This window comes from Ctenocephalides felis, unplaced genomic scaffold (genome assembly GCF_003426905.1).
Source record: "Ctenocephalides felis isolate EL2017-DRISC unplaced genomic scaffold, ASM342690v1 CF-g0.4_SCAFFOLD_03571, whole genome shotgun sequence".
Classification (NCBI taxonomy): Eukaryota; Metazoa; Arthropoda; class Insecta; order Siphonaptera; family Pulicidae; genus Ctenocephalides; species Ctenocephalides felis.
In genome coordinates this window covers 63958610-63973661 of record NW_020539725.1, presented here as the reverse complement: position 1 = coordinate 63973661, position 15052 = coordinate 63958610, and the positions used below count along the sequence as shown (strand labels likewise).

Genomic DNA, 15052 nt, shown 5'->3' with positions numbered 1-15052 from the left:
CGACTCTCATCTGCTGCACAACCATCACCACCATCACGGCGCTGCAGCAGCAGCGGCAGCCGCAGCAGCCGCCGCCAATCTTAACAACTGCGACGAGACGAACGGTCAGACAAATGCCACAACTCTTAGTAACGGTAATAAAATTATGCTTATGCTTATGCTTGTTTCTTGTTAGTGAAACTGTGAAAATGTCTATTTATTTGCCGAATGATCAGGCGTATCTTCTTATATATAAAAATGAATCGCAAAATGTGTTGGCAAGCGCATAACTCAACAACGCCTGGACCAATTTGGCCAATTCTTTTTTTAGAAATGTTCGTTGAAGTCCAAGGATGGTTCTTACGTCGAGAAAAAATCGAATAATTGCCGGGAAAATCTTAAAAACAGCCCTTTTCTTTTTCTCATACAAACGTTTTCTAACTAAAACGTAGAATCAATTTCAGCTTTATTGCTATTATATAAAGCTCATATTAAATTACAAGCACTCACTGTATACTCCTCCTAAACGATTATTCGGATTTTGATAAATCTTTCTGAAGTTTGTTAAGGAAATTTTCTAGGATGTATGTGATTATAAAGTACTGGGATGTATGTGCAATATTGTAGAAATAAATGAAAAAAAAATGCATGCAAATGCAAATGCAATGGCAATAAATGCAAAAAAAACAACATGCCATTGTTTTGCATTGAAAACAAACGAAAACTATCATCTGCCAAAAATTTCAATTTACTTATGAACCTAGACAATATTAGAATATGTTTAATAAATTTATGATTATTAACAAGTAAAAAGAAATTTCTACTATTCTTATAAATTTTTAAAAAATGACTTTACTGACGAGCAAACTGATTTCTGAAAAAAAAAATAATTTGAAAGCAGGAAGGGACTCTACTTACGAGCAAACTGATTTTTGAAAATATGTTTATAAATTCAAAAAAGGGACTCTACTTGCGAGCAAACTGGTTTTCGAGGTCATTTTTATGAATTGAAAAGGGAAAAGGAACTCTACTTACGAGCAAACTGATTTTCTACGTCGTTTTTATAATTTTTAAAGAAAAAGGGACTCTACTGACTAGCAAACTGATTTCTAAAAAAAAATTAATTTGAAAGTAAAAAGTGACTCTACTTGCGAGCAAACTGATTTTCGAAGATTTTTTTATAATTTTCAAAACAGAAAGCGATTACTGACTAGTTTTTGCTTCGGAAACTTATTTCTGAACATCTTCATCTACCAAGAAAACAGAATTAGATACCGCTATTTTATGAGGCAGTATTGTCCCCTAAATCTAGAAATTTCTCTAAACTTTTAGAAAATTTACACATTGACTTATACATTTCAGATGACACGAGGTCTTCCTCAGTCTTAGAACTTAGACGTAGAGCCAGAGAGCATTCTGCAGCCTTACTACATGGCCTCCAGGTAAAAAACAACACAAAAACACTATATAATAACACAATAAAACTTTTTTCTTTTTACTAATTTATCTAATTTCTTTACCCCAGGCGGCAGCAGCAGCAGGTCTAACATTTCCTGCAGGGCTCCTGATGCATCATGCTTTGCAACAGCAGCAGCAGCAGCAGCAAAATCAACAGCTGACTCAACACAATCAGCAATTGAGTCAACAGAATCAGATAAATTTTGCATCGATTGCCAATAGTATCAAACAAAATGGATTGTCTAGGAAGAGCACAGACGACGAGTCTACGGAGATTAATTTGGAGAACGATTCGGATGTCAAGTGCCAGGAATCGGACGAGAAGGAATAATGGGGTAAAGGATACAGTATGCCAACAAAACTACAGATTTTGTTTGGGATGATATCATTTACTTTACGAAATTTACTGGGGGCGGTTCTGTCTCATAAACTAGCCTTGTCACGGCAACGCTATTGGTAGTGAAGCAGTGAAAATGTCTATTTGCTGTGCGGTCAGTCGTATTTTACATATAAACAAAGCAAGCAAGCATGCATCATCGAAGATTCTGTTATCATAACATTCTTCCTTGCTTGTTTATATGTAAAATACGCAAACTAGTGGTGTATGGCATCGTGCCTTAAGGCAAATTGCTGAAACTTCCCGTATAGTAATGAAGTGCCTTTTGCTGAAACTTTTCGTACCAAAAATAATTTTTTTTCAGAAAGATTAACATTTTTGAAAAAAATTTACTCTGAAAAAATTAGATTTTTGATAAACTATAAATTTTTGACAAAAATTTACTTGTTTTTGAAAAAAAACTTTTTGAAGATAAATGTATTTTGAAAAATTTTGGAAATTCTGAACTTTTTTTTCAAAGCAATCGTACTGCTTTCACTGCATAGAGACGAAATGTTAAAGCGCGTAAGCGCCGCGTCGCCGTCTAACGGATAAACATTGGTACGGATATATAGAAATGTAAACAAAATTTATACTTATTGTTAAAATCTCTATAAAATATCTGATAATTTGATGTGCATATGATGTAATGATCATTTTTGACCACCAAATGCCATTTTTTTTTACTTTTTTTGTTAGATCTCCGAAACCGCGAAACCTGCCTTCATGAAAATTTGATCAGTTCTTCATCTTGTTAATACAAGTGAAATGTTTTTTGAATTATTCAAATTGGACGCTCCCGTTCTCTTAAAAACTAAGTTACAGTTTTTGGCACTTTTTGCCCCATATCTTCAGAACGGCTAGACCTGCCTTTGCCAAAAACTAATCAGCACGTCTCCTTATCAATTTGCTCAGATATAACAAGATAGCAAAAATAATGAAAGTTACGTTTAAAATTTCTCGAATATTTCATTACTATACGGGAAGTTCCAGCAATTTTGCCTTAAGGCACAATGCCATGCGCCCTACTAGTTAAACCATTCAAATCGGTTGATCCGTGCGTCCGAAAACGTAGACTAAAAAATGCGGACATACAAAACACATACACACACATCCATTTTTTCTGAGGAATGCCAAAATGTTGAGAAACCTTCAAAACGTCAAGAAATGCAAAAATTTTCAATTTCGATTTTTGGACGATTACAATAACTTACGCTACGGGAAGTTAACAAGCAAAAAAATAGAATCCTGCAGTTATAACATTCTTCTTTGCTTGTTTATATGTAAAATATGCCTCGCACAGCAAATAGATAGACACCTTCACAATTTTCTCTGTCAATAAACAAGCATAAGACAACGCTATTTTATGAGGCAGAATTGTCCCCTCAATGTCTCTTGTGTGAAAATTTGCTAAAATTCCTAAACCCAACTGCACTAATGAATCAAAAGTAGCAGAAATTAAGAAGTTTTGGTAAATTTGGTGACTGCTTATTATTATGGCACAGAACAGTTTTTGGTCAAGTAGTTTACGTTTTTGGCAGATTTCGCCACCAAGTCCACGTGGTAAGGTTTTCATAATATTTTTATTTAAAAAAAAGTGCAATAATGATATTAGAAATATTACGCATATTCTAACGTAGATTTTAAGTCGAATCTATTAGTCTCGAGCTTAAGGTAAAAAAATATTGTGGTAAAAGTTTTAATTTATAAGAAAAACTTTTGATTTGTGGAATAACCTAAGTAGAATGTAAACGCATACAGTGAGCAGTAAAATCGGTTCAGTAGTTTAGTTGTCTATTCAGAACAAACATCGTGACACATACTTTATCTTACTTTTCATATATCTAACACAATCTAACCATCAATCAACATTTTGTACCAACAACTATTTTGCCCATTTCCTTATTTATCTTCAAAATTAAGAATTGTGCTACCTTTTTGATCCTAACTACCAATACCTCCCAATTTAGCAAATTTTACATTTTACTACCACTACTTCCTACCATTGGATACCATCTATCTACCACATTGGATCTACCATTTACCAAAAACTCTTTTCCTAAACTTAACAACTCTCCGCCTTTGGCTCAACTTGCAGCACATTCTACCAAGTTTTACCACATTCTACCATCTTCTACCACTATTTTTCACCTTTAGACTCGAGATTTTAGATTGGGGAGCAAATTCTGCGGTAACACAGACGATAACATAGCATTGTCATGGCAACGCTAGATCTTATACTCCTTTATTTTTGCCAAAAACTGCAAAAATTGTATCTATTTGCTGTACGATCAGGCGTATTTTACATATAAACAAGTAAGGAAGAATCTTATGATAATTGAACTATCTAGAATTCTGCTATTATTCTTTGTTTGTTTATATGTAAAATACGCCTGATAATAGATAGACACTTTCAAATATGTTATCGTCTATGTTACCCCAGAATTAGCCCATAATTTTAGATAAAACTAAATATATATGTAAATAGACGACGATTTCAGTGCCAAATTGAAATAGATAGAATAAATATTATTTAATAAGATTTTTAAATCCCTTCATTGGCCAAATGTATTTAAAACCTAAACTTTAAGGTTAAAAAAATCCAAAATACTAAAATTAATTAACAATAATTAGTTTAACAAAAATATTTATTCAATTAGCTATGAAATTAAAATAAATAAATAATTAATACGGTAGCTAGTGTGATCAAAAATTTAAATAAAAAGTATATAAAGACTTTGCACAATGTTTATGTTTTCGTTTTCGTTGGATTTTAAATTGTAAGATATTAAGGTAGATAACTAGATAAAAGATAATAAAGTATTATGAACTTAATATAAATATTAAAGTATTATAAATTGTATTTATTAATCGAGACATAATAAACATATTTGAACGATTGAATTGGAAGATTTTTTACTGCATTTTGTTTTGTTTTTGGGAAATGTTTCAATTTTCAGGTTAGTGACAACTCAGTGGAAAGCTCGAATTTAGTAAAAAATTAAAAAATTAAATTAATGATATGTTTAACACAAATAAAACTTCAAGACGATCAAAAGCATTTTTTAAATACAATTAGCACTTCTAAAATATAAAAAAATCTATTTTTTTCTAAAATAATGACAACTTTTCTAAAGGCAATACAGACTTTTTTTAAATAAAAATATTTATCCTTAATTTAACGAAAACCTTTCTAAAAATAAAATTAGCACGTTTGAAAGAAATTTAATAACTGCTAAGAATACAGTTTTTTTCTAAAAATTGTGAGCTTTTTTTCAAAAGAAACTGTTCAAGAAATTATAAGTGTTAGAGTTTGCTCGTCAGTAGAGTACTTTTTATATTGTTCATTTCAAATTTAAGTTTGCTCGTCAGTAGAGTCCACTTTAGTTTGATAAGCCGATTATCAATTTGCTAGTAAAGTCCTTTTTATGTTTATATCAAATTTGAGTTTGCTCGTCAGTAGAGTCCGTTTGTATTTTTTACGTTGCTATTCCATTTGCTAGTCAGTAGTCTTCATTTTAGTGTCACGTCGAATTAAATTTGCTCGTCAGTAGAATACTTTCTTTTTAATCTCCGTTGTTATTTTATTTGCTCATCAGTAGAGTCCTTTTTGCTCCATTGAAGATTCAGTTTGCTCGTCAGTAGAGTCCTTTTTAGTCTCATATCGAGTATCAGTTTACTCGTTAGTAAAGTCTTATTTCATGTTTATATCAAATTTAAGTTTGCTCGTCAATCGAGTCCTATTCTTATTTTCTACGTATCTATTTAATCCTCTTTTTAAAGTCTCATGCCGAGTGTCAGTTTGCTCGTCAATAGAATTCCCTTATTATCTTTTATGATATTTAATTTGCTCGTCAGCAGAGTCCTATTTCTTAAGACTCTTGTAGAGTATCACTTTTGCTTGTCACAAACTTCCTCTTTTTGTCTTCAATGCTGATGTTTTGTTTGCTCGTCAGTATTGTCCTCTTTTTATATTTTTATTCGAGTTTTAGTTTGCTAATCGGTAGAGTCGCTTTTATATTTTTTAATCCACTTTCTCAGCCCAGTTTGCGCATTAATACAGTCTCTCTATGTTTATGCCTACATAGTTTTGGTCAGTGGCAATTGAACAGCACCCTGTGAGTGACTAGTGACTAGTCACCCTGTTTAGAATTTACTCTTGGCGTTGCAAATAACGAGTATAAAAACAATTAACAAATGAACAACGTACCCAAACTCATTGTTCATAATATTTCAAGTTTCACAAGTCCGATTCGCCACCCCGTAATAAATATCCGTTATAATTTCGTGTACTATCGTCGTTGCCATTAATTTAAATTAAATAATAAATAATAATAATAATTCGTCGTAGCCGTCGCCGACATTTGTAACAATTTGTAATATTCGCGTCAAGTGAATTAATGTGCAATATCACTTTAAACCCCCGCCGCCACGCCATTGGAGTATATAGTCGGATACTCTCTGTTCATTCTGGCTCCATTTGCTCCAACGCTAAAATTGGGGGATTCCCCTAAAGGGAGCAACCCGACACAAAAATAAATCAACGATTTTTTAAAAAAAATTAAAATTATAGTAGTTACAATATTAATTTAAAATTAGTAGTTGTATTAATAAGCTCTGTTACGGCAGAATTGCTTCATAAATATCAACCCATAGAAAAGGACTCTACTGACAAGCAAATTAAATATCAACGTAGAAGATATAAAAGGACTCTACTGACGAGCAAAGTAGAAGACCAAAAAGGACTATACTAACTAGCAAACTCAAATTTGATATAAAGGTAAAAAGGGACTCTACTGATCTCTATCTCGACATTAGTAGAGAAAGAGGACTCTAGTGACGAACAGATTATACTGCAGTGTAAAATATGAAAAGGGATTCTACTGACGAGCAAATTGATACTCGACACGACAGTAAAAAAGGACTCTACTGACGAGCAAATAAATTATAGAAGATAAAAAAGGACTCTACTGACAAGCAAATAATATAAATCTAGAAGATTAAAAAAGGACTCTACTGACAAGCAAATTAATTATAAATCTAGAATATAAAAAAAAGACTCTACTAATAAACAAATTAATGGGGCAATTCTGCCGTAATATAGACGCTATCTTATGCTTGTTTGTTAGTGAAACTGTAAAAACAAGCAAGTAAGAATGTAATGATATAATGATAATAATTTTAGATGGTGCATTTAACATAACATTCTTCCTAGGTTTGTTTATATGTAAAATACGCCTGATAGACATTTTTTACTTTTCACTACCAAGTAACAAGCATAACATCATCAAATTGGTTATAAGTGTAACCAAAAGACTAAACAAAAATATTGAAAAAAAAAACATTTGTCCTCAGCATACTCCCTTGAGGAACACCTAAACCAAAAACACTAGACTCATATCACAAATTATATTTTAATCCCATCTTCCCCAATCATAATACACGCGTTATTGTACCCCACACACCGGTTGTTTTATGGCAATTAACAAAAGTGGCGACATAAATCACCACCAACACCACCAGCACCACCGGCACCGCCAGTTTATGAATTATTGTATCGAATTTACAGTCGTAAACGAAATAAGTTACAAACACCTGGGCACCCTCTCTCTCTGGGTCATAGAAATATAATTGTACGGGGTAATAAATATTCAGGTTTTAAATTTAAATTAACACTTGTATTAATATCATTATTATTATTATTATTATTATCATTATGATTATTATTATTATTATTATGATTATTATTATTATTATTATAACAAGTCAATCATTTTGACTTTTCTCCTGACCGCGTCATTGCATCCCTCTTTGTATCGGAAAAAGACGGAACTTTTGATGAAGTCGTCGACTAGACCGGGGGCTGATGAAGGCAGAGGCGGAGGACGAGGCTGAAATTAAAAAGATTCAGAAATTTAGAAATCGAAACAGAAATTGAAACAGAAACTGAAAAATATAGATATGGTACAGGGTTGTAAGTTGGGAGATGCGAGGACTAGGAGATTGGTATACACAAAGATGGATTGTTGTCTAAAGTAAAGTGTTAACATAATAAGAAAAGTTTCTGCGATTCTAGAAAATTTCCGTTGTTTTCAAAACAAAAGGTCCGACGCTTGTATATTAGTTCCAACGTTTTTTGAAAAGTTCCAACGTTTTTTGAAAAAGTCCCTGCGTTTTTTAGAAAAGCTACAACGTTCTCAATAACATTCCAGCGTTTTTTCAAAAATTGCCAAGATTTTTCAGAAAAAGTCCCAGCGTTTTTAAAAGAGTTCAAACGTTTTTAAAAAAGTTTTAGGTCTTTTTTTTAGAAAGACCCTACGTTTGTAGAAAAAGTTCTAGTGTTTTCCTCAGAAAAATTTCCAATTCTTTTGAAAATTCCGAATGATTTTAAATAAGTTCAAATATTTTTAATAAAGTTCCAACGTTTTTAAAAAAAGTTTCAACATTTTTTTAGAGAAGTCTCAGCGTTTTGATAAAGTCTCAACGTTTTTAGAAAAAGTTAAAACGTTTTTTAGAAAAAGTTCCAACATTTTTAGAAAAAGTTCCAACGTTTTTTGGAAAAATTTTCTACGTTCTTAGAAGAAGTCCCAGAGTTTTTCTAGAAAAAATTCCAACGCTTTTAGAAATTGTTTTCCATGTTTTTCGAAAAAATCCCAGCGTTTAATAGAAAAAGTCCCAGCGCATTTAGAAAATTCCCAACGTTTTTAAATAACTCCCAAAAGTTTTAGAAAAAGTCGCAGTGTTTTCAGAAAATTCCCAACGTTTTTAAAAACCCAAAGGTTTTAGATAAGATCTGATCGAAAAAAGTTCATACGTTTTTAGACAGATCCAACGTTTCTAGAAAAAGCCCAAGTGTTTTTTTTAGAAATATTTCCAACGTTTAAGAAAACTCCCAATGACTTTTGATAAATTCCAATGTTTTAAAAAAAAAGTCACAATGCTTTCAACATAATTTCACACAACTTCCAACGTTTTTACAAAAGTTCCAATGTTTTTGAAAATTCCAACGTTTATAGGTAAGTTCTAATGTTTTTAGGTAAGTTCTAAGGTTTTTAAATAAGTCTTAACTTTATTATATAAGTCCTAACAAATTTTGAAAATTTCTAACGCTTTTAAAAAAATACCCAACGTTTTTAGAAAAGTTCTTACATGTTTAAGAAGGTCTCAATGTTTTTAAAAAAGTTCCTACGTTTTTGAAAAAAGTTTCAAAGGTTTCAGAAAAAGTCCGAGCGTTTTAGAAAAAGTCGCAGCACTTGCAGAAAAAGTTTTAACATGATTAGAAAAAGTCTCAGCGTTTTTAAAAAATTTCTAACTGCTTCTAGAAGAATCTCAATGTTTTTTTAAGAAAAACGTAAAGGTTTTACAAAAAGTCCAGCGTATTTAGAAAATTCCAAACGTAAATGCGTTTGAAAAAAAGTCCCAAAGTGTTTAGAAAATACCCAAGGTTTTTAAAAAAATATCAACGTTTTTAAAAAAGTTTCAACGGTTTAAGAAAAGTCCCAATGTTTTTACTGAAATCAATGTTTCTATAAGAGTTTCTACGTCTTTCAAAAAAGTCACAACGGTTTTAGAAAAAAATTCTGCATTTTAAAAATAAGCTCTTAAATTTTTTTGAGAAAAGTCCCAATGTTTTTTTTAGAAAATTCCCAACGTTTTTATATAAGTTCCTAACGATTTTAAAAATGTTCAAGCTTTCTATGATAAGTCTTAAAGATTTTAAAAACAGGTCAATTCTTTTAAAAAAACTCCCTAAGTTTTCAAAAAAAAAATCCTACGTCTTTAGAAAAGTCCCAACGTCTTTACAAAGGTCTGTGTTTTTAGAAAAAGTCTTAGCGTTTTTAGATAAGTACTAAAAAAAGGTCTTGATACTTAAAAAAAATTCGCACGTTTGTGATATAAAAGTTCTCCAGTTTAATTTAAAAATCTATCTCCCTTGTTAAAAACAAACCATTTTCCATTTATAAATTAAGATGCTCAAATAAGTGTGTATGTGAGTAGGTGTTTCTAATAGAGTGTGTATGTATATATGTATGTAGGTTCGGATACATAATATGCATATTATATCCTCTTAATCACTTAATGACATCACACCCAACTTGTAGGGATAGAGATAGTGTTTAGGAGACTTAAGGAAGAGGATCTACTGTAAATTATTAATTGACGACGTATATATATATATATATATATATATATATATATATATATATATATACAGGGATGAACTAGAAGTAAGTTCTCCTAAATTTAATTCAATATCTTTCTAAAAATTAAATAAAATCAACTAATCGACACGAATATTATTCTAGTTTCACCAAATGGTTTTTGAATTTTTAAATTAAAATCAGTTCAGTCACATATTAAGTTGTCAAATATCTCCCTTCCGCTTTTTTGCTATTGGTTTATAATACAAAAAGGCGGAAGGGAGATATTTGACAACCTAATATTTGTTCCAATTTTGGTGTACAAGGATTTAAAACATTAACAATATAATTAGAAAATTAGATTTTCTGGCAAAAACACCAACCTCACCTTCAGGATTTAAAATTTTCATTGGGAAATTTCATTTTGATAAAAATATGAAAAATTAATGAAAAAATCCACTTGATTTATTCATGAGAGAGCTTCCTTGGCGTTTCCTTATGTTTGTTTATCTAGTTGTATAATAATATGTCAATTATCTAAATACCAACTATCTTATTTATAAGAGGCAGGATTTTAGGTTTAGTCCTCCACTGCCACCATTATCACATCATAAGCTTAATAGAACCCACCAGCACCTCTCTATCAAAATTGGTAGCACCCAGAAATCCTTCCCTTCAAGGTGTCTCTCTACTAAATCGGTCTTAGGTAAGGGTGAAATTTGATAAATTAGGCAAACGTCTTCTCGTCTTCTCGAGAGTAAGGTGTCACTATTCTCACTAATTCCGACTAATCAGGCAAAGTAAGTAAGTCAGTCAGATTGACGGTGGATGTCGAAATTTAGACGAAATTCGAGGAATAGTTAGAGGAGGAGATGATTGATATTGGAGAATATTGGCAAGTAGTTAAAACACTGTTTATGTGTGAAGAAGAAACAAAAATTTCAACATTCTTAAGGGGGTATTCTAGTGTAGATCGATGAATTTTAGGTCATTTTTAAAGTGTCGTAAAAGATAGCAATAAATGTTTTTACTATCTATTTTTTACCGCTTGTTAATTAATATTATTAAAATACAAAACAAAAATTTAAAAAAAAAGTTGAAAATTGTAAAAACTGGCAGCTGATGAATTGGGTGGTCTCAAAAAATTGGCACCTCAGTCTTGACATGATTTCAGCCCTCCTAGCCATCCGAAATAAAAAGATTATTAATCTACAATGATGTCGCAATCGTCCGAACTAGCGATGAGTAAAAAGAATTTTTTTTACAAATTGGTGACAGTTTGAAAAAAAAAATGTTTTTACTGTTTTTTTTGAGTTTCTCGAATTTTTTAAATACAGTAAAAATTGGAATTTGGCGATGATGCTAGTTCGGGCTACAGATAGGTCTATAAACAAGACTCTCTGAACATTTCAAGTGAATCGGTCGATTAAAACTCGAGAAATCGTGTAAACAGTACCGAAAAAGTCTGTTCTGAGAAAAACGCATTTAAAGTTTTGCGTGAAGCCAAACCAGTATGGAGACCGAGTCAGTAAAATGCCTATATCTCCGAAAATAATTCAAATTTTCAAAAACCTTCTCGTACCCATATTCTTAGATAGTTAAACTTTGAAAATATGAAATGAAAAAAAAAATCGATTTTTTTAATTTCTACACTAGAATACCTCCTTAAGCTTTTGGCTACTGATAATATCACTTCTACTTTTTTTCAAACAGCAGTGTTACTATTATAAATTTATGGAAAATTAATTCCTAATTTGTACAAAGTTTGAATTTTTTAGTAAAAAAATTTCAAAATTTTCATAGAAAAAGGTTTCTTTGCCAAAAAAGTAAAAGATGATATTTTTGAATTTAAATGCAAAGTTTTCAAAATAAAAACTTTTCGTATTTCCAAAAATGGTCTCTAGTTTTAAAACAAATTCTAGTTTAAAAGGTTTAACAATAAAAGTTTAAAAAGGTTTTTAATAATCAAACAAAAGTTTTTGGTTATCAAAGAAAAGTCTCCTGGATTCCAGGAAAGATTTCTAGTAATCAAAAAAGATCTCTTAAATTTTCAAAAAGATGTCTATTGATCGAAGAATGGTCTATTAGTCTCTTTTCAAACAAGGTGCATAGTCTAAAAAAAAGGTTTTTAGTTACCAAAAAAAAACCTAGTTTTTAGTTAGCCACAAAAAGTCTCTAGTTTACTAAAAACTTTCCAGTTATTACATAAAGGTTTCATAGATTTCCAAAAAAGGTCTCTGGTTTGTTAAAAGTTTTCTAGTTATCAAAGGAGGGTATCTTTTATTAACCATATTTATAGCTATCAAAAAGGTCTCTTATATACACAAAAAAGGTCTCCTAGATTCAAAGTCTTCAGTTAAAAAAAGGTTTCTAGTTATCAAAGAAAGGTCTCTTACATTCCCAAAATGGTTACTAGTTATCAAAAAAAGGTCTCGTATATTTCTTAAACAGGTCTCTAGTTGAAAATAGGTCTCTAGTTATCAAAAAAAGTTCTCTAGTTAAAAAAATTTTAGTTTTCAACCAAAAAATATGTTATTGAAAAGTGGCTTTTCACTGTTTTGTTTTTCGAACTCATGACTGTCAAAATTAATTGAAATTTTCAAGATTTAAATATTTCGAATTTTAACTAAGATTTTGAATATTGCCCATAACCTAAGTTGGATATAAATGCATACGATGTGCAAATCAAATTTAAAATCGGTTCAGTAGTTTGGGAGAACCTTCGGGACAAACATTGTGACACAAACATATAAAAAAATATGTATATATATATATATATATATATATATATATATATAAACATACATATACATGCATAAATAGATTAATCTAGGACTCACCATTAGTTGGTCCTGACGTAGTATTTGAAATAATCCTTCCAAAGAAATCTTTTGTCACCTGCAAAAAAAAATAATGAAAATAAAAAACAAAATCTCGAAATATTCATAATATTAACAAATCATTCTTAAATTTTCAAAAATGAGCTCCAATTTTTACCAAAAAATCCCAATTTTCGAAACAAAAAAAGATTCCAAATTAAAAGAGAAAAAAAAGGGTAAAAAAGATTCTTAGTTCTAAACAAAAAAGTTACGAAAACATAAATTTCCTAAAATAATCTTTAAAAATAGAAACACATGAAAAATAATATTGATAACAGAACGCTGCCCCTTTATATAAAAATAACTTGTAAAAAAATTATTAAAATTTATATTGTACAAGTTGTATTGCATTAAACTATAAAAAATAATAGATTAAAAGTAAAACTATGTATTAAAAGTCATCGCCACAGCACTCCCCCTTTCATTGATGAAAAAATGTCAAGAAAGTCTGTTTGTTAGTGGTCTAAAGTACATTGCATTTTGGCATTACAATTTTATTGCAAATTTGTGTCTAGCCCTCATACTTAAATGTGATAAGGTTATATATATATATATATATATATATATATATATATATACAAGTGTGTGTGTATATATTATCTAGTGTGTTTTACACAAATGGAGAAAGATTTCATCATCGCCATAAATCTTTCCGAATGAAATAAACGTTGCTGAATGTATGTATGTAGCGTCCTTATTCTCCTCCTGCTGCTGCTGCTGCAGGAAAGGAGAACGTCTGCAGGAAAACAAGGAACTCGACTCGTCTTGCAATAAATCCTAGTAGAATTCGCGTCGGACACTTTCAACGCGAAACGGGATAAATAAATTTTGCTGTTCGTACATTCGTTTTCGCCATTTTGTAGGAACAAATAGATAAAAACAACGAAATTATCCTTTGCGATAATGTAAATGCGAAAAGGATTCTGTTGCAATTGTCGTATAAGGGACTCTACTGACGAGCAGAAGAAGAAAGTATCAAATGTGTTAACCAGAAATTCAGATCTAATTTTATGTTTACTAGAAGTTTCACGACATTCTAAATCCTATGACATCGAAATTAAGGATAAAGTATCTATAGGGTGGCCCATTTAAAAATTGGAATTTTTCGATAGCAACTTGCCTGTAGGCCACACCGTGCGGAATTCGAAGTTGCGATATATGGGTAAAAAACTAAGAATTTTGAGACCTTTGTAACGATGTATAACACTTTATATGTTTTCTTTACAGAAGTTTCTAAACCGTAAGATCACTAGATCTGTAGGACCGCTAGATTTTTTCGTAATTTTTTTTCAAAAGCTACTGAACTAATTGCAAAAATTCAAATAAACTCAATGAGGAGGATTAGCAATATATTTAAAAATTAACTCAATAACTAATTTCAAGAATTTTTAATCCCATAATCTTACATTTCAAATAAAATACTTCTAAAGTACGTTTCGCAGAAGGTTGCTTCATACAGCTTGAAGGGTAACAGCCTAAAAACGTGTTTTTTTTTTCACTTTTTGTGATTTACAAGAAAGGTAAAAGAAAGTTATTTAATGTTTATTCAAACAACAAAATAGAAAAATAGTCGTGTATAGCATCGTGCCTTAAAGCAAATCACTGGAACTTCCTGTACTGTAATTTAATATTGATAAAAGGTCTGAAACAATTAGATTTTATCTTGAAAATTTTGAATTTTTAGCTTCCGAAAATCGAAAATGAAATTTTTTGCATTTCTCGACGTTTTGAAGGTTTCTTAACATTTTGGCATACCCCAGAAAAATTGATGTGTGTGTGTTTGTATGTATGTATGGATACAATTTTTCGTCCACGTTTTTGGGCACACGGATGAACCCATTTGAATGATTCAAAAAACATTCGATTCCTATCGATATGGAGATGTGCTGATTAGTTTTTGGTAAAGGCAGGTCTAGCCGTTTCGGAGATACTCAGCAAAATGTGCAAAAATGGCAGTTTTCAAAGGAAATCGAAATCGAAGAACCTTCTGCTTATGCTGACGAGACGATTACTTTTAGAAAAACAGTTTTTTGTTCATTTCGAAATAATATTTTTATTTTATTGAATATCGAAAATAATAAAAGTTCTAAAGCCCACTTACATATTTAAAATAAATAATTTTAACTTTGCAATTCAGTTTATATAATTCTTATAAATATTAGACAATGTCCTTCATTTTAAATTTGATAATGAATCAAGTTATCAAATCAGTTTTGTTT

General features: G+C 30.7%; 2 protein-coding genes across 2 annotated transcripts in view; one reads left to right on the top strand and one right to left on the bottom strand.

The window, feature by feature from the left end:
* The window catches only part of LOC113386491 (diencephalon/mesencephalon homeobox protein 1-like), a 10619-nt gene extending 8851 nt beyond the window's left edge, over positions 1 to 1768 (top strand). The window contains exons 6-7 of the mRNA XM_026624271.1: positions 1292 to 1421; positions 1505 to 1768. Coding sequence (XP_026480056.1) covers positions 1292 to 1421; positions 1505 to 1768 — 394 coding nt within the window. The remainder of the gene's footprint in view (positions 1 to 1291; positions 1422 to 1504) is intronic.
* Positions 1769 to 7594: 5826 nt separating this feature from the next.
* LOC113386490 (chromosome transmission fidelity protein 18 homolog) overlaps positions 7595 to 15052 on the bottom strand; it is a 32064-nt gene continuing 24606 nt past the window's right edge. Inside the window, exons 10-11 of the mRNA XM_026624270.1 lie at positions 12795 to 12852; positions 7595 to 7704 (exon numbers count right to left, since the gene is read on the bottom strand). Of these exons, the coding sequence (XP_026480055.1) occupies positions 7610 to 7704; positions 12795 to 12852 (153 nt within the window). The 3' untranslated portion in view covers positions 7595 to 7609. The remainder of the gene's footprint in view (positions 7705 to 12794; positions 12853 to 15052) is intronic.